We start from the raw sequence: 19,211 nt of genomic DNA on the forward strand, positions 1-19,211 counted from the left end.
CGCAAAGGCGGGATTTGTATTGATTATTATGTAGTATAATCAGGAAAGTGTTATTTATGTAACATATGCATTGATTTGTATAATGGCACTGTTTATCATGTTGATCATCTTCATTTTTATGTGGATTCCAGCGCTGGTTCATTTTGGTGTATAATTTCCGCCACCTCTCGACCTGGTGTATATTTTCAGCACAGCGTACGCCAACGACCACATTGATAAATGCCAAGTAGCGCAGCTGTTTTGGCGTACACCCCATATATGCTCAAAAGGAGAAAAGGACTTGTACCGATTGGCCAGCCAAAGGGACAGAGCTGGAAAGGATGTGCAGCAGGTTAGGGTGGTAAAAGATGCACATGGTAATGTGCTGACAAGTGAGGAGTGTGTGCTGAGAAGGTGGAGGAAATATTTTGAAGAGCTGATGAATAAAGAAAAAGAGCGAGAGAAAAGGCTGGATGATGTGGTGAGAGTAAATCAGGAAGTACAAGAGATTAGCAAGGAAGAAGTGAGGGCTGCTATGAAGAGGATGAAGAGTGGAAAGGCAGTTGGTCCAGATGACATTCCAGTGGAGGCATGGAAATGTCTAGGAGAGATGGCAGTAGAGTTTCTAACCAGATTGTTTAATAAAATCTTGGAAAGTGAGAGGATGCCTGAGGAGTGGAGATGAAGTGTGCTGGTTCCTATTTTCAAGAACAAGGGTGATGTGCAGAGCTGCAGTAACTACAGAGGCATAAAGCTGATCAGCCACAGCATGAAGTTATGGGAAAGAGTAGCAGAAGCTAGGCTTAGAAAACAGGTGAAGATCTGTGAGCAGCAATATGGTTTCATGCCGAGAAAGAGCACTACAGATGCAATGTTTGCTCTGAGAATACTGTTGGAGAAGTACAGAGAAGGACAGAAAGAGTTACATTGTGTGTTTGTGGACTTAGAAAAAGCTTATGATAGGGTGCCAAAAGAAGAGTTGTGGTATTGTATGAGGAAGTCTGGAGTGGCAGAGAAGTATGTTAGGGTAGTGCAGGACATGTACAAGAATAGTGTGACGGCGGTGAGATGCGCAGTCGGAATGACAGACTCATTCAAGGTGGAGGTGGGATTACACCAAGGATCAGCTCTGAGTCCTTTCTTGTTTGCAGTGGTGATGGACAAGTTGATGGATGAGATCAGACAGGAGTTCCCATAGACTACGATGTTTGCAGATGACATTGTGATCTGTAGTGAGAGTAGAGCGCAAGTTGAGTCTAGTCTGGAGAAGTGGAGATATGTTTTGGAGAGAAGGGGAATGAAAGTCAGTAGAAGCAAGACTGAGTACATGTGTGTGAATGTGAGGGAGCCCAGTGGAATAGTGCAGTTACAAGGAGTAGATGTTGTGAAAGTAGATGAGTTTAAATATTTGGGGTCAACTGTTCAAAGTAATGGAGACTGTAGTAAAGAGGTGAAGAAGAGAGTGCAGGCAGGGTGGAGTGGGTGGAGAAAGGTGGCAGGAGTGATTTGTGACCGAAGAATATCAGCAAGAGTGAAGGGGAAAGTTTACAAAACAGTAGTGAGACCAGCTATGTTGTATGGTTTAGAGACAGTGGCACTAACAAAAAGACAGGAGGCAGAGCTGGAGGTGGCAGAGCTGAAGATGTTGAGATTCTCTTTGGGAGTGACAAGAATGGACAAGATTAGGAATGAACATATCAGAGTGACAGCTCAGGTGGGACGGTTTGGAGACAAAGTCAGAGAGGTGAGATTGAGATGGTTTGGACATGTGCAGAGGAGGGACCCAGGGTATATAGGGAGAAGGATGCTGAGGATGGAGCCACCAGGCAGGAGGAGAAGAGGGAGACTAAAGAGGAGGTTCATGGATGTGCTGAGAGAGGACATGCAGGTGGTTGGTGTGACAGAGGAAGATACAGAGGACAGGGTGAGATGGAAACGATTGATCTGCTGTGGTGACCCCTAACGGGAACAGCCGAAAGACAAAGAAGAAGATAAACACCCAGATTACCCTGAAGAAGTTAACAGCTGCTGTGGTTACAACTGTTGAATTTCATATATATATATATATATATATATATATATATATATATATATATATATATATATATATATATATAATATAAATGAAATGGTACCTCTGTTCCTCAAAGTGTTGAGTCCACATTCTGTCAACATATGTTAATGAGTTTTTTATGTTTTCATCTGACAGACTGACTCCACTTTGAACAATAGCTGCCACGTGACTGCATGTATTGAAAAATATAAAAACGTCAATAAGGTCCTATAAAATGATTATCACATTTGCCTGTGGGATCTGAAATTTAAGATCAAACTTGGCAAACTTTAATGCAGAATTCCTGCATTTATAGTCCTGAAACATGAAAATGAAAAAAAAAAAAAAATTCTTATTGGCTGCATTGAAACAGAAATCAAAGTAAATGTAAGAATCACTGCTTCTTTTTTCCATTTTCCATATTGTTCCAACTTGTTCTGATTTAGGATTGTATTTATCGTGTAGCCGATCTGTATCACATTCATATAAATGTCTTACATTTATAGGTGTAGGTTAATCTACAATCCACATGGATGAAAAGATAACACATATAAGTCTTACAAGTGTTTTTTTTTTTCATTGCACGATGTAAACAACATGATGGGGATGTGTCACACCATTTTTGAACCATTGTAGCCTTTTTCGTCCAGTCACTTTCCAGGTGACGTCATTTAAATGGCGATCCTTGAGAGGTTGCCGCAGTATATTCCGGAACGGCAGGGGGCGGTAATGCGTGGTTTAAGACGGTCGACGTCAGCCGTAGAAGAACAGGCATCACACTCAAAGCTCACAAGTTGCCGAGAAACCGAGCCGGTGTATGAGAGAAACATTTATTAAAGTGTATGAGAGAGGCTGACAGCGTGTCCGCGGACACCACAGCACCGAAGGTAAGTAACGCGCTCACTTTGGTTCATGTTTTTGAAGAAGTCGAGTTTTACGACGAGTGGAGCTACGCTGATGTCATCATGTGTCAGAGAGCAGCGGCTCCACGTGAGGAGCAGGAGGCGTAAAAAACCCAACACTCACTAGAAACACGTAAAAAACACCACCACCGCAGGACTCACATGTCTGGGCTTGGATTACAGTCCTGTCATTTATGCATTTACTTATTTATTCATTTTTTCTGGTAAGTTCTGTTCCACTCCCCTGTAAAACTGTCGGTGGTTAAACAAGTGACAAAAGTTGAAGAAATTCAACAATTGTAACCACAGCAGCTGTTAACGTCTTCAGGGTCATCTGGGTGTTTTGGTGGCTTTCCTCACTCGTCTCATCCTCAGTTTTCACCGTGGCGTTTGTAATTTAATCCTTATCTGTATATATCACTCTGTGAGTCACAGCTGGATCATACTATGAAGAATAATTTTTGCACTCTGAGGGTGCTAGAAGGGACTGTTGAGATTACAGGCCAGCCACCCAATAAGAGGGTGTACCTAACCGCCCTACAGGCAGTTATGAAGCAGCGCCATGAGCCTGGACTCCAGTCCCAACATTAGACATGGCCCAAAGCCCCACAGAGTGAATGGGCCAATGCCACACCCAGGACCACAAGCAGGCACCTCCTCCTCATTGTCCTGTTGAAAGATGAACCATCACCTCAGTCTGAGGTCAGGAGCGCTCTGGAGCAGGTTTTCATCCAGGATGTCTTCTTCTTCTTCTTGGTTGTTGGCAGGCTAGGCATGGTCAATCCAGGATGTCTCTGTACATTGCTGCATTCATATTTCCCTCAATCCTGACTAGTCTCCCAGTTCCTGCTGCTGAAAAACATCCCCACAGCATGATGCTGCCACCATCATGCTTCACTGTAGGGATGGTGCCTGGTTTCCTCCAAACATTACACCTGGCATTCACGCCAAAGAGTTCAATCTTTGTCTCATCAGACCAGAGAATTTTGTTTCTGAGAGTCCTTCAGGTGCCTTTTGGCAAACTCCAGGTGGGCTGCCATGTGCCTTTTACTAAGGAGTGGCTTCCTTCTGGCCACTACTGTACAGGTCTGATTGGTGGATTCCTGCAGAGAAGTAACACAGCAGACACCATCTTCAATTTAATTGTAGTCACTCAGTGAGAGTGAGCTGATGCTTGCATGTTCCGACAGCTTCATTCAAGCACAGCAGGATAGTGGGCTAATCGATCATGTATACTGAGCTATGATCAGTGTTAGTAATGCGACGCTATATATTTTTTGACTTGTGTAGAGGCAAAGTCTGCATTTAAAGCCTACACAGGGTTGCTTGACTGGCACTTAATTCACAGGTGATTCTTTAACTACAGGCACTATTGGCCTTGTAAATGTAATTTCCACCACAACGTTGCCTTACAATATAAAGCGCCTTGGGGCAACTGTTTGTTGTGATTTGGCGCTATATACATGTGCTCTGATGTCACTGTTTATCTCCATAGAAACTACCCAAACAATCTTTCATACAAACTGTTTAAAGGGACATTATGTGTTGTGGTGGAAATTACGGCAATAGTGTGGGACAACTACATTTTGTTTAAAAAAATCACAACATGACATTGAATACCCCAGTTATGTTTTGATTATTTTACTGATATTTTATTCAGAGATATTTTAAAACATTAGAAAAAACGTTTCTTTACCATTCATTTTTATCATTGAAGATCAAAAGTCTGGGTGTGGGACAAGCACAAAACGGCAATATTTGCATATAATGATGCTGAAAAAAGGTGAAAAAGTCATCATAGACTACTAGAACAAAGTTCTTAACACACTTTCATTGTAAAGAAGATAAAAGTGTGAAATTTCCCCTTTTTTGTTTTTCATACAATATGATCAAAGGACATAATAAGTGCTCGTAGTCTAAGAATCACCCTCACATGTTTAGTTAGGCTTTATAATCAAATAAAGCTTGTAAGGCTTTCTTGTATGTTCAGTTATGACATTTATTTTTTAATAATCCTTAGAACATAATCCAAATATTCCAAGAATGGCCATACATCCATAAATAGGCATACACAAACATGACTTATGAAGGCAACACAAGAAAGTGGTCAAAAACTGTGCGCTCCAGGTGTTCCCACTTATACTGAATGAACACAATGGTGAGAGCGACACCTAGTGGGCCAATTAAAAACATGATACCAAATGGTTCCAACTCAGCTAATTAAGTCATTATTGTGTGGATCATTTTTCAAGAATGAAATGTTTTGAATTAAAAAGTTAGAAATTTGCCCCCCCCCCCCTCCGTTTTCTGTCTTTCTCTTTGCATTTTGCTTCATTTTATTTAAAAAGAGTTGAGTTTAGATTTTGTTAGGATGAAATATTTCTTAGTACTGAAGCTGGCCACTAAGGGGTGTTGCAGAGTTTGGTTGTAGTGTTTTGCATCTTTTCTATTTCTGTGCATTATTGCTATTTTTATTTATTTATTTATTTATTTATTTTTAATGTCAAAATGAGATGAAAAACATTTAAACATTCTAAAATTTGTCAATTATTTGTAAAGCGAGAGTGGATGAGCAGTCTGAAAATTGAAGTAATTCCATGCTTTTGATGTGTTTGGGCTTCACGGTCAGACTTTTACCAACCTCTGTAACAACAGAGTCGGACTCTGCTGCTGCCCCCGTGATTTATTTCAAACTGGAGCCCAAAATGATACTCGTCATACCCACGCAGCAGTAGCAGTGAAGAATAACATTGAATTGAATTGAAGCACTATGAAATTAAAATGGTAAATTCCAAAAATAAAAGATGCATTTGTTAATAATATTGGCGTTGACGCATTTTCAGCATCATAATTAATTATATCAACGAATTGCATCAGCCTAATCTGCCATGAACATGTGGAAAGTAAAGGTGCCCTGACACTTGCACGACGTTGATCCCCACACTTGCACGCACTCTGCCATGCACGAGGGTAAACTCGTCACAAACTGTTGTAAAATGTGCGCGGCTGCGTGCAAGTGCGCAAAGAAAATTTTGAAATGTTCAAAATCTCCATCAAGCATTAATTACGTGAACTTCACGTGAACATTGCCCAAACAATTCAAAAACACTCACGCTTGTGAGTGTGAGTGATTGTGTTAGTGCACCGAATCACAGCGCAGCTCGTCTGAACAATTATAACGAGATGTTAAATCTATCATGAACATAATATTACAGCTACTCATGAGAAGGAATGAACATGCAACTGTTTTACCAAGCCATTACAATATAGATATTACAAATAATTACCTTTTAGTCGGTTCAAATGTGTTCTCCTCATTAAGCGTACGAGAGAGGGAAAAAAAGCGGCAGATTAAACGGTCCTCTGTGATTCTGGAAGCAATTCGAGGTGTTTTCAACAGCCAACTCTGAGGAAAAAATGATTAATCTGCTACTAAATTATTATTTTGTTGTACGCAGCGTCCAATGAAACAAAGCATGGTGCCCAGCTGGGAACATAGCGGGTGGGAGTGTCAGGGCACCTTAACACTTCCAGAAGGAATCACACCTGAGATCTCAAACTTTAGGTGTGTGTCACTGTAGCCGCAGTGTTTTTATTTTAAAACTCAGAGCTACAGAAGTGGGTGCTGAGAAATTCATGACTTTTGGAGGATGTTTTTTGGGACATTACAGGATTCAGGACTTCGCAAGTCGTCCAATTCCCACAGTAATAAAGTGTGTTTCAAAAGACTCTGGTTTTCATTTCAAACCTCTCCTTGTTTTGTTTTTCCCAGCAGGCTCTGAGGCTGCCACTGTGACAACATGAGCTCTAAGGTGTGTAAGAACTGTGGGTGCACGGACATCGATGTGGACCATGCTCGGGGCGACGCTGTCTGCATGGGCTGTGGCTCCGTGTTGGAGGACAACATTATTGTGTCAGAGGTGGAATTTGTGGAGACGGGAGGCGGAGGATCACTGGCCGTTGGACAGTTTGTCTCAACCGAGGGTGAGTGTGATGGAAACCCAAATTGTTGTTTATTGCAGAATAAACATGTAATTTTGCCCTAAATGGAACTGAAAATTAAGCTGTTTTTATTTATTTATTTAAAAACATCCAAAAATGATGCCTATTTGGTGTCTGCAATGTCACTTTGCTATGATTTGATCAAGCGGCGCCGGCGACCCCTGGTACTGAAACATTGAGCAAACATGGAAGTGCTAAAATCTGCAATTCCTTGAATGGTCACTTTAGGTTGGCTCCAAAAAAAGTCAGTCTCATTGTGTGTGTGTGTGTGTGTGTGTGTGTGTGTGTGTGTGTGTGTGTGTGTGTGTGTGTGTGTGTGTGTGTGTGTGTGTGTGTTTGTGTAAGGATTAAACAACGAGAAGCTGTGCATTATACGGTTTGAATGCACAACGCAGTCTAAAACACTACGACGCGATGCGTTTTAGACTCCGCGCCGTGTATTCAAACCGTATAATGCACAGCTTCTCGTTGTTTAATCCGCTTATACCATGGTCCCACACAGTGATCTAACACACATATTTATTTATTTAAGTTAACAGAACTTGATCAAAATGTATAAGTATTTCGGACTATTTTCATCCTTGGCAACTGTTCTCTTCTTCTTTCCCGTCTTCAGTCTTGTCCAGTTCATCCGATGTTAAATCTTTATGCCTTTGCTTTTGCTGTTCTTCTCGTTTGCTCTCCTCTTTCCATTCCTCAAACATTTTATTTTGGCCAAAAATATTAAAATTCACTTGGAAATCCATGTTTTATCACGTTTCTGTCATTCACCTGTCAAAACACAGCTGATCTGCGCCAACTGATTTGCACGTTGCTGTGGTGACGACCAAAGCGGAGTGATATTATAGTGACTTTAACTCGCCGAACTACGTGTGCGTATACATGAAAATAATGCACGCCAGTTAGACGTGGAATTCTCACTGACTATGGTATAAATATATATAATATGCACACACTGGACAAACCCTCTGTGACATCACCCATAGGTTTCTAAAGAGCAGTTTTAAAACTCATATAGTGCAGCTCTGGAAGTCACATGTTGGCAGCACTTCCTTCATGTAAACGGACTGTGTGTATATTGCACTTTCAAGTTCAACGCACTTTACAGCAGAAATAAACATATTTACAGACTGGCCCACAATATGGTTTTGGTCTCTATAGCTAGTTTACTGATTGGTGACAAACTGTGATCAGGGGAGGGATGTGAAATTTCATGTAACTCACCTGTTTAAGGTATTTTTAAGCCATAAAATTACAAATAATTAGGGCCATGGTTGGTTTAAGTGTGCCAGGTCCAGCCGCTAACAGCAGCAGCTAGCTGCTGTGGACTCAACAGTGTTTTGTCTTTTCTGAACTTTTTATTGGAAATATGAGATAATATGCCTTGCTGTGCTGCTATTTGTATGTATGAACCATCTAAGAAGTCTGTACACCAGTATTTTCCTTGAATGCAATTTTAGTATTTCATTTTTATGTTGGCAGTAATTAGTAGGTATGGATAGCATGGTGATGTTAATTCCACTGACGGTGTCACGTGATACGTTTTTAAGACCTGCATCCAACCCACCCTTTGTTAAAGCCCAAGCCCAGTCCTCAAAAATAGTTGTGACTCAGTCATCTGAACCAAATTTAGCCATAGCTAGCTTGGTAACTACGCGATAGGTGGATGTGTTTGGTCGTCACTTGTCACCCTGGTCTTCCTCACGCTCATATATGGGATTGTTGAGGTGTTGGACGTAGTCAGGCACTGCTAAGATGGAGATATCTGGTACTACTCTATTTATGCTTCAAACCTGCTTTTCAGAAAACCTGTGGGTGACGTCACAGAGGGTTTGTCCAGTATAGATTCAGGCTGTGGCTGTGTCTCAGTTTATGGGCCCCATCCTTTAAATATTGGGTCACGTGAAGATCTATCCTTCTGAGACCACAGAGGCCAAACCAATCATTCTGAAATGAGATGGTGTAACTCAGTGGTGTCCAAAGACATTGACTATGTTTACATGCAGCCAATAACCCTTTCATAACCGGAATATTGGCAATAACCCGGTTGCGCACGGCCATGTAAATACCCGCAAAAACCCGAATATGCTCATATTCCGTTTTTTAAAAACCCGAATAAGACCCCTGGGTTACTCCTTTTCTAACCCGAATGTCAGGTCATATAAACGCGCATTGGATATCCCCATAGAAAGGAACATTATTTTGTGTTCTGTGCATGTCCTATCCGCAAGGAATCTTGGTCTTTTGAGTACGGCAACTACTTGTATGCGGCGCGCACAGCCCACTGGACACCACAGAAGCAGAGATAAACAGAGCATTGTGTTCTGCGTCCTTGTCAGGCGGGCCGGTCGCGGCACCGGTCACCGCGATTGCTCTGCCTCCGATGCGTTTACTGAGTCTCAGGGCTCGGTAAACGCCGCAGCGGGCCACTCACGCCGCCCCCCTCTCTGCTGTGCGGAGCTGCGCCAACTGTGGAAACAGGGCCAGAGACTACGCTCGCTGTTTTGATGCGGAGGTAGCCCACAAGCATAGATTTCTTGCGGAAAAAATCCACAGCGCCGCAGGCTCTCGGTATACCGCAGCCACAGAGCTCCGTGGCCGTGACTTGGATTCTTTGCGGATCCCGCATCCGTACCCCCGGAGGCAGTGAGCGAAGGGAGAGCACATGCATTGTTCTGCATGTGTCTATTTATAATCTTCTCGCCCAGAAAAAAAAAGTGTTTTTTTACACAGGAGAGAAAAGTGAGAAAATGTTAATGCCTGTTTGAGAAAAGTGTATAAAGTGTGTACTGAGGGGTTTTACATGAAGCAGGATTTGCACGAACGCCAGACCAAATCAAGCACCGGTGGAAGACTGTTTAGATGGGGATATTCCAAATGATACCAATGACCATGTGTACACAGGAGTAACTCTGTCTGCTTAAGCATGTAAACGGGTTATTCCTAATGATTCAGAAACTGGAATATTGACCTTAACCCGAATATTAACGGCATGTAAACGTAGTCATTCTAGAAAGGGCAGAGAGGTTGCAGGTTTTCTTTGCAGCCACTGACTCCAGCAGGTGATTTCACTGATTAACTCGTCCTATCGGCTCATGATGTTAATCAGTGGAATCAGCTGCTCGAGTCAGTGGCTACAAAGAAAACCTGCACCCTTCTGGCCATTTCTGGAATGTCTTTGGACAACACTGGTCTAGCTCTTGGAGGGTTTTGCAATATGCCATCAGCTTATCCTACCCTCAGAGATCATATGCTCGCCGTATGATCTCTGAGATCCAAGATGGCAGCATTCATGGAATGTTGGTTATGGGCCGAACCTGCCGTATTTTTGTCCAGATTTTTTGTGTTATGCCTGTAGATGTGTTGGCAAAAAGTCATTTCTTAGAATTCAACAATGACTCATGGAAAAGATTAGTTGATTTTGCTGGAAAATGGATCAACTATGGCTGCAAAGAGCGTCAGCTTACTGGTTGTGACTCTGTCAGTGGATTTTATGGCAAGGGGAAGGCGAGACCATCCAAGCTGATGATGAATAATGAAAGATTTGTACAGGCTTTTCAAGAGCTTAGTGAGTCTTTTACCCCAATAGGTGACCTTACAGATGAGCAGTTTTAACCATGGAAACATAACAAGAATATACCGAATGATCAATTTGATAAAAGTAAATTGAACACTGTGGATTTATGCTAGGTGCTGCTTTCTAGGTATGCACATATTCTATAAAATTTAGTTTTTATTTAGCGTTTCATGTTCTTCTTGAAATCCATTAAAGCCCATGTGCATAGTCTTGTTCAGGAAACTGGCTGACTGTCATGGCCTTGTTGGATTTCAATAAAAACATTTTTGTCCAATCATTTTCTATAAAAATTTCTGACAAAAGTGTCTGCTTTAAATTTGTAGTGTCAAAACATTTTGTCTAAAATGGAAATCTTTTCTGTCACAAAGGTTAAAATCCCTTTGGCAGCTGTCTGGGATAATGAGGGAAAAAAATGGAAGGAAAGCATGCTTGATATAAAATTTTTTTAATTAATTTATCTCAATTTTCACCATACAAGTGTCAATTGTGAAGTAGCTGTACATGTACATATTATTTGTCACTCAGTAAAATATAATATTGTACAATTGCTTGTGTGGCACATAATACAGTGGAAACTTATAAAGAAATCTATTACAATAATGAATTCCTCATAAAATAGTCATTTTTACATTCAAGTGTTTTTTGATGTACCATCGGAAAACACGCCTTTTCATCAACTGCACGCCATAAATTCGTGAGCACCCCCCAGGGTGGGGACATTGATATTCCTGATCAGGGACACATTTCCTACAAAGCCATACCAGTTTTAGGTTGTCCCCACCATTGTTGCATGAAAATGAAAAATTAGGCATGGATTTGATTGGCTGTCAGCATTGAGTTTGTACTTCCTCTGGCCGTCCACTAGAGGGCAGTATTGCATTGTTCCATAATGATTCTGGCATTTGATTTCAGTCACTGCTCTGCTGATTTTTGATTTGAGCTTTTTGTTGTTAGTGTAGAAGAGCTTCTTTTTAAAGAAACCATTTGCTTCATTAATGTTTTTTATCTTATTGAGGTAGTGCATTCATGCTTCAAACTATATCTGTACATAAAATGTAATGTTTTAAAGGATTATCAACTTGAAGTTATCAAAATCAAAGTCGTATTATGTTGCCGTTGAAAAGCAGTCTCTGCCGTTGCTTGTTGTTTCTAAATGTGTTGTGGATGTTGGTCTTATTGCGGCTTGAAGAACTGTCCTCTCTGTCCTGTGTCCACTGCAGGAGCCAAACTGCCCAGTTTTGGAGACGGACACCTCACAGGTATTGGGAAGGCGTCCCGAGCACAGACCCTGCAGAAAGGTAAGTGATCAGTAGGGGGCACCATTTACCTTATGCAATTCTATATGAGAAATGTTTGCACACTGTAGACCGGGGTGCCCAATGCATTGATCGCAAAGACAGTGTGGGTCGATTGCACGGCATAAAAAAAAAAAAAGATGTTAGCCAATCACCCATCCTCACTATGGCATTTGCCACTTAATTGACGTACAGGGCAGCCAGTCTGAGATCTCATCTTTTCTAACATATGGGTCCCCACACATGCATGCAAGATCTTTTTTTTTTTTTTTCCGTGCAGGTCAAAGCTTGTGTGCCATACTTATGTGCTAATGCAGAGTGAGCTAAATATGTGGTTAACGTTCAATTTTATTTCTTCTAAACAGAATGGACATAAAAATGAGGGAGGTTAGCTGGACATGGTAAGAAAGCATAAACGTACCACTTCCATCCGGAATGGGATGAGGACTTTTTTTGTCATGATGTCCTATTCAAAGTGCGTTTGTTTGATCTGCCCGTCTACCATCGCATCGAAAATGGGAAATGTGGAGCAGCGCTTTTGGACTGTTCATAAAAGCTATGACACCAACGTGAGCTAAGAAAGAGAAAGGTGAAGGAACTAATATCACGGGTGTCCAGACAGCAGTCATTTTTCTCACACCTGACCTCAAAAGCGAAGGCAGCCACTGAAGAATCCTTCAGGGTGAGTCTCTCCATTGTAAAGTGCAAGGTGTCCTTCAAAGATGGAGAGAAGCAAGATGGAGAGAAGCTGACTCGTTGTTTTGGGACTTTAAAAACAAACCAAAAATATTATCGTCAGTCAAAGCTCTTCAGCTATGAAGAAGCACCGCTGTTGGGGGGGGTGCTCTTCACGAGAATGGACACATAAAGCGATGCTCTGATTTCAGCCTTTGATAACCCCAAAACTCAGTCTTTTCATTAAAAAACTGCATTGGAAATATACCAAAGATGAGCGTGGATAGACAATTGAGGTCCAGGAAGAGGGGCATGAAAACTGGTACGAATTCCTACCATGACTCCAGCCATGCTAGCCTAGTTAGCGCCGATGATAATGGCACAGAAGAATGCGGTAGCCATAAGTACCACCAATCCCTCTGTTGTGAGTGAAGGTACTGCTAAGGGGTTGGACGAATTAAACTCACAAATGAAAAAGGATCTTTTTGATCCCCTTATAGAAGAAATTTCAGATTCGGAAACTAATAAAGCAATCTCTGCCTTAAAGACTAGCAAATCTCCTGGCACGGATGGGTATCCAGTAGAATTTTATAAGTTGATGAGAGAACCAATCCTTCCTTTGCTTAAAGAATGTTTTAATATTATTATGAGGGGTGGCACCTCCCGCCCTCTTGCAAGGAGGCCTTTATTTCTGTAATTCATAAAGAATCTAATTCACAAATTAGATTGCAAATCTTATAGACCCATTAGCGTTCTTAATGTCGATTGTAAACTTTTTGCCTCAATTCTAGCCAGGAGAATTGAAGAGGCTATGTCATTCCTCATAGATGAAGACCAAAAGGGTTTTATTAGAGATCATCAAACATGTGATAATATACATAGAACCATCCATATTGTTGATCATATTACAAGGTCAATTCCAGTGCTGTCCTTCTCAGCTTAGATGCTGAGAAGGCCTTCGATTCTCACTCACTCATCACTCATCTCCAACCACTTTTCCGGGTTCACGTCGTGGGGGCAACAGCTCCAGCAGGGGACCCCAGACTTCCCTTTCCCGTGCCACATTGACCACTTCTGACTGGGGGATCCCGAGGCATTCCCAGGCCAGTGTGGAGGTATAATCTCTCTACCTAGTCCTGGGTCTTCTCCGGGGTCTCCTCCCAGATGGACGTGCCTGGAACACCTCCCTTGGGAGGCGCCCAGGAGGCATCCTTACCAGATGCCTGAACCACCTCAGCTGGCTCCTTATTTGGCAATTTTGTTACCAAACGATAGGCTGCTTTGACTTCTCAGAACAGTTTATACAGCGTATTAGAGCACTATATAGATCCCCAACTGCAACGATTAAAATAAATGGTAGTTTATCAAGCCCAATAAAACCCCAATGAGGCTGTCGCCAGGGATGCCCCCTTAGCCCCTTTTATTCACTTTGTTTATTGAACCTTTAGCCCAAATGATAAGGCAGGAAAGGGAGCTTAAAGGTATAACTATAAATGGTATAGAGTACAAAATTGGTCTATATGCGGACAATGTATTGCTAACATTTCTAAATCCAAGCTCTAGTGTAACTTTGCTTATGAATGCCCTTAAAAAGTTTGGATCTCTTTCTGGATACTCTCTCAATGTTAACAAAACCCAAGTCCTTTTATTCAATTTTATTCCTACTGCAGTATTAGTTAGAGAATATGATTTTAATTGGAATTTGTCACATATCCCATGTTTGGGGGGGTATTCATAACAAAAGATCTGATCTCTCTATTTACTATTAACTATGAAAATACGAGGGCTGTCCGTAAAGTATAGGTCCTTTTTATTTTTTTCAAAAACTATATGGATTTCATTCATATGTTTTTACGTCAGACATGCTTGAACCCTCGTGCGCATGCGTGAGTTTTTCCACGCCTGTCGGTGACGTCATTCGCCTGTGAGCACTCCTTGTGGGAGGAGTCGTCCAGCCCCTCGTCGGAATTTCTTTGTCTGAGAAGTTGCTGAGAGACTGGCGCGTTGTTTGATCAAAATTTTTTCTAAACCTGTGAGACACATCGAAGTGGACATGGTTCGAAAAATTAAGCTGGTCCTCAGTGAAAATTTTAACAGCTGATGAGAGATTTTGAGGTGATTCTGTCGCTTTAAGGACTTTTCACGGTGCGAGACGTCGCGCAGCGCTCTCAGGCGGCGTCATCAGCCTGTTTCAAGCTTAAAACCTCCACATTTCAGGCTCTATTGATCCAGGACGTCGTGAGAGAACAGAGAAGTTTCAGAAGAAGTCGGTTTCAGCATTTTATCCGGATATTCCACTGTTAAAGGAGATTTTTTTAATGAAAGACGTGCGGGCGGATTGCAGCGTCGGCTCGCAGCCGCCGCGACGCTCCGTCACAGGAAAAACACCTCTGTTGGAAGCCTTGAGGACAAGTTGGAACATCTCCAGCTGATAAACAATTTCTCATATACTCACTCCACTGAAAGCCATCAAAAGCCGCCTGGATTTTACAAATGGTTATCAACACGGAGGTGTTTTTCCTGTGCCGCCGCGTGCGTCGGCTGCGTCCCGACGCGCGGACCGTCCGCACGTCTTTCATTAAAAAAATCTCCTTTAACAGTGGAATATCCGGATAAAATGCTGAAACCGACTTCTTCTGAAACGTCTCTGTTCTCTCACGACGTCCTGGATCAATAGAGCCTGAAATGTGGAGGTTTTAAGCTTGAAACAGGCTGATGACGCTGCCTGAGAGCGCTGAGCGACGTCTCGCACCGTGGGAAGTCCTTAAAGCGACAGAATCGCCTCAAAATCTCTCATCAGCTGTTAAAATTTTCACTGAAAACCAGCTTAATTTTTCGAACCATGTCCACTTCGATGTATCTCACAGGTTTAGAAAAAATTTTGATCAAACAAAGCGCCAGTCTCTCAGCAACTTCTCAGACAAAGGAATTCCGACGAGGGGCTGGACGACTCCTCCCACAAGGAGTGCTCACAGGCGAATGACGTCACCGACAGGCATGGAAAAACTCACGCATGCGCACAAGGGTGCAAGCATGTCTGACGTAAAAACATATGAATGAAATCCATATAGTTTTTGAAAAAAATAAAAAGGACCTATACTTTACGGACAGCCCTCGTATAACAAAGCAAATTAAGAGGCATATGGACGGGTGGGCTTTGCTTCCCCTGGACATCGGTGAAAGAATTAGGTCTATTAAAATGCCAGTTCTACCCAAATTATTGTACCTATTCAATGCACTACCTGTGGAGATTCCTTTGAAACAATTCCGAGAATGTGATAAACATATATCCAGGTTTATGTGGAAATTAAAGAAACCACAAATAAAATACATTATTCTTCAGTTGCCGGGGGATTGGGGTTGGGGGGGCTGGCATGGCTTCACCCTGTCTTAATTAATTACATTGCAGCCCAGCTGACTTATCCTTTGGTGTGACGAGTCCTATGAAGCAAAATGGAAAGGTTCAGAGTTTTCCCTGATGGAGGTACCGTTACAGTCAATACTCAGGTGTGCACACTGTGCTAAATCAATTTTGCAGCTTGGGAGCTTTTGTTTGTGTACATCCATCAGAGTATGGCTGCAAGTTGTAAAGATGTTTCAGCTGCACAGGCAAATCAGGGTCTTGGGCTGTCCTGTGTCCTTGGGCTGTCCTACACTTTGAACTGGGAGTACTTGATCCCAGATTTAAACAATAGTCGCAATTGGGTATAACAGCATTTAGTTGTATTATATGTAAAGGCCAGTTGGATAGCTTTCAGAATCTCTCTCTCTCAAATTTGGACTTGGTAAACAGGATTTCTTCAGGTATCTGCAACTTCGTCATTATTTTGTAAAGGAAATACAACCCCAATTCCAATGAAGTTGGGACGTTGTGAAAAATGTAAATAAAACAAAACACAATGATTTGCAAATCCTCAACCTATATTCAATTGAATACACCACAAAGACATGATATTTAATGTTCAAACTGATAAACTGTATTGTTTTTGTGCAAATATTTGCTTATTTTAATACACCAGCACGCATTATGTGCAAAAATGCTCAACGTGAAAGAGATAATGGATGTGGCAATGAAGATCGCCCATTCTGCTCAAGCTCGATCTCTTCAAAGACGGCTGTTCTGTGCGTGTCTGGAGAAGGCTGACTGCGGCCGCTCTGAGTGGTTATTACACACTATTGTGAGATGGCTTAGCAGGGGGAAGATTCCTGCAGAGATTCTGAGAGCTCTGTCCAAAGATAAAGGAAGTTCTCCTTGTGCATAAACATGCAGAATACAAACAACTAAATGATGACTTGATTTAGTGTTTTTAACCAATCTGGCCAACATGCTGAATGAGCTTAATGTAGAGCTGCAAGGAAAAGACGATATGATCAGCTCAGTTAATGCTTTCAAATGCAAAATGCAACACCCGGCCTCAAAGTTGCAGCGCCACGATTTGGGCAACTTCCAAAACCTTGCATCAGAGCTGGAGACCTGACTGAAGGCGTGTGCACTACTTGACTTTGCACTCTACACAGAGCAAATTGACAGGTGCTTGTCAGAGTTTGGCAAACGCTTGACCAAACTTTGCTTTGCTTGCGCTGGTTGCTACATTTATGTGCTATCCATCTTGTGAAGATGCTGAGGTTGATTCACTCACATCAAAAATTGCAACACTTTTCACCTGAACTCCTCTAAAGTGGAGGCTGAAATTTTGACACTACAAGCTGACATTGAACTGAAGCCCACGGCTCATGGACAGTTGTGGAACTTGCTCACTGAGGAAAAGTACACAAACATGAGGAAATATGCTGCCTACCTGACTGCATTATTCAGCTCCACTTATTTATGTGAGGCAGCCTTTTCCCACATGAAGATTGTTAAATCCAAATACCATTCTACCGTGACTGATGATCATCTGGACGCCTGCTTGTGGCTGGCAACCAGCAGCTGTTGTCCGGACTGTGAAACCATGCCTGATTCCATTCAGAGTAAGCTAAGTTAAAAACAATGTACAGTGTTGTATTGTGCCATATGGGTTCATGCATTTATGCAAGGTACACCAACCTATAAACGCAAAAGTCTTTCAAAGCATAACTTGTTTCATGATGTTACATCTTGCTGATAATGACTTGTAATGTTACTGGTTGTCAAAACACCATAAATTGTGATGTTTTAAGAGATTGTGCAGGTGATTTTTTTTTTTTTTTGCTGCCATGTTCTGATAAGCTGACCAGTGTTCTGATCAGCAGACCAATTAGCTTCTGCGATATTTAGTTTTGCTAACTTTTAGTCCGCTCACGTTTTTTTTTTGCTGGCATAGTTAGTAAAGCCGAATGGTCAAAACGTTTGTAAAGCTGAAAATCATACATGTTAGTTCCTGTCTGTTATGTGTTTTGCAGCTGTGAGGAGCTGAGCTCAACCCTGCCCCAGCAGAAAGGGGCCTGGCTGCCAGGCTGCTACCAAAAAAAAGTAATTTACATTCAACATACAGTGCCTCGAACATGTGGCAGAAGGCATAAGTAGCAAAGCAGGTTTGACTTATGGTTTGATTTAAAAACCAAGGTAATTCCAGACACTTTATTGATATTAGCATCAACGCTGTCATTTTTATAAAGGGGAAATATCACAAATATCTTTTAGTCTTAAAGTATTGCACTAACTCTGAAGGTTTGAGCATTAAAACTCAGATACCAAAAGGCATTATGGGAAAATGAGCCTCCTCATCACTGGTTGGTTGGTTTATTTTTGTAAAAACCAACACACACGTTAGTTACTGTTGTGTGTGTGTGTGTGTTGGTTTTTACAAATAAATGTGTATTTGTAAATGTGTTTTTTTTTTTTCATTTGTAAAAAAAAAAGCATTTGCAAAATTGAAAATTCTGTTTAAGCGTGATTCAGCGCAATGAATAGCGACCGTGTGATTGTTGGATGCTATTTAAATTCCCATCCAGTAGATGGCAGTGTTCTATGGATTTTGACCCAAGCTTGGGCTGCCAGTTGGTATAAATTAACCTCGATAACCCACATAGGAAGCAAACAAACACACATGGGCAGACATTAAAATGGGCCAAAGATCTGCATGTTGTTAAATATTTGTCTGAATACATGTAAGTTACTCAGGTATAATAAATGCAAAGAAACAATTATTTTCCCACTACACACTCTCGAAAACAATGTAATGGCCAAATTTGCAGTGTAATTTTATTTTATTTTTTTCAGGCACTAGCGTAATGGGCCATTACTCTGTTGGACCACTGGGAAGAAGTAACGTATGACATTAAGGGTCACGGGGGGCTGGACCCTTTACCAGCAGTCATAGTCCGTGAGGCAGGGTACACCCTGGACAGGAAGCCAGTCTGTCGCAGGGCCACATATAAACAAACACATTCTCACACACACCTATGGACAATTTAAAGTTTCCAATTCACTTAGCCTGCATGTCTTTGGATGTGGGAGGAAGCCGGAGCACCCAGAGGGAACCCACTCAGACGCCACACAGAAAGGGTGAGAAGCAATCTCAGGACCTTCTTGCTGAGAGGTATCAGTGCCAACCACTAAACAGTTGTGCTGCCAGGTACAGGTCATTTAAGACACAAATGTGAACCAGACCCTGTGAATATAACCAAATATCTCAATCTCGCCTCTCTCACTTTGTATCCAAACGTGCAACCTGAACTGTCCCTCTGATACGATCTTCCCTAATCCTGTCCATCCTTTTATAAAAGGAAAAATGTAGCTCTGCCTC

The 19,211-nt window shown here is 41.8% G+C and overlaps 1 protein-coding gene across 2 annotated transcripts in view; it reads left to right on the plus strand.

Annotated features, from left to right (window-relative positions):
* Nucleotides 1–2,773: 2,773 nt before the first annotated feature.
* The window catches only part of LOC117501102 (transcription factor IIIB 90 kDa subunit-like), a 307,385-nt gene continuing 290,947 nt past the window's right edge, over nt 2,774–19,211 (plus strand). The window contains exons 1-3 of one of the 2 annotated variants that reach the window (XM_034159916.1): nt 2,774–2,919; nt 6,710–6,918; nt 11,734–11,811. In XM_034159916.1, coding sequence (XP_034015807.1) covers nt 6,735–6,918; nt 11,734–11,811 — 262 coding nt within the window. In that variant the 5' untranslated portion in view covers nt 2,774–2,919; nt 6,710–6,734. Of the gene's footprint in view, nt 2,920–6,706; nt 6,919–11,733; nt 11,812–19,211 lie in introns of both variants that reach the window. The other variant, XM_034159914.1, reaches the window with a different exon arrangement.

The sequence above is a fragment of the Thalassophryne amazonica genome, chromosome 19, assembly GCF_902500255.1.
Source record: "Thalassophryne amazonica chromosome 19, fThaAma1.1, whole genome shotgun sequence".
NCBI lineage: Eukaryota > Metazoa > Chordata > Actinopteri > Batrachoidiformes > Batrachoididae > Thalassophryne > Thalassophryne amazonica.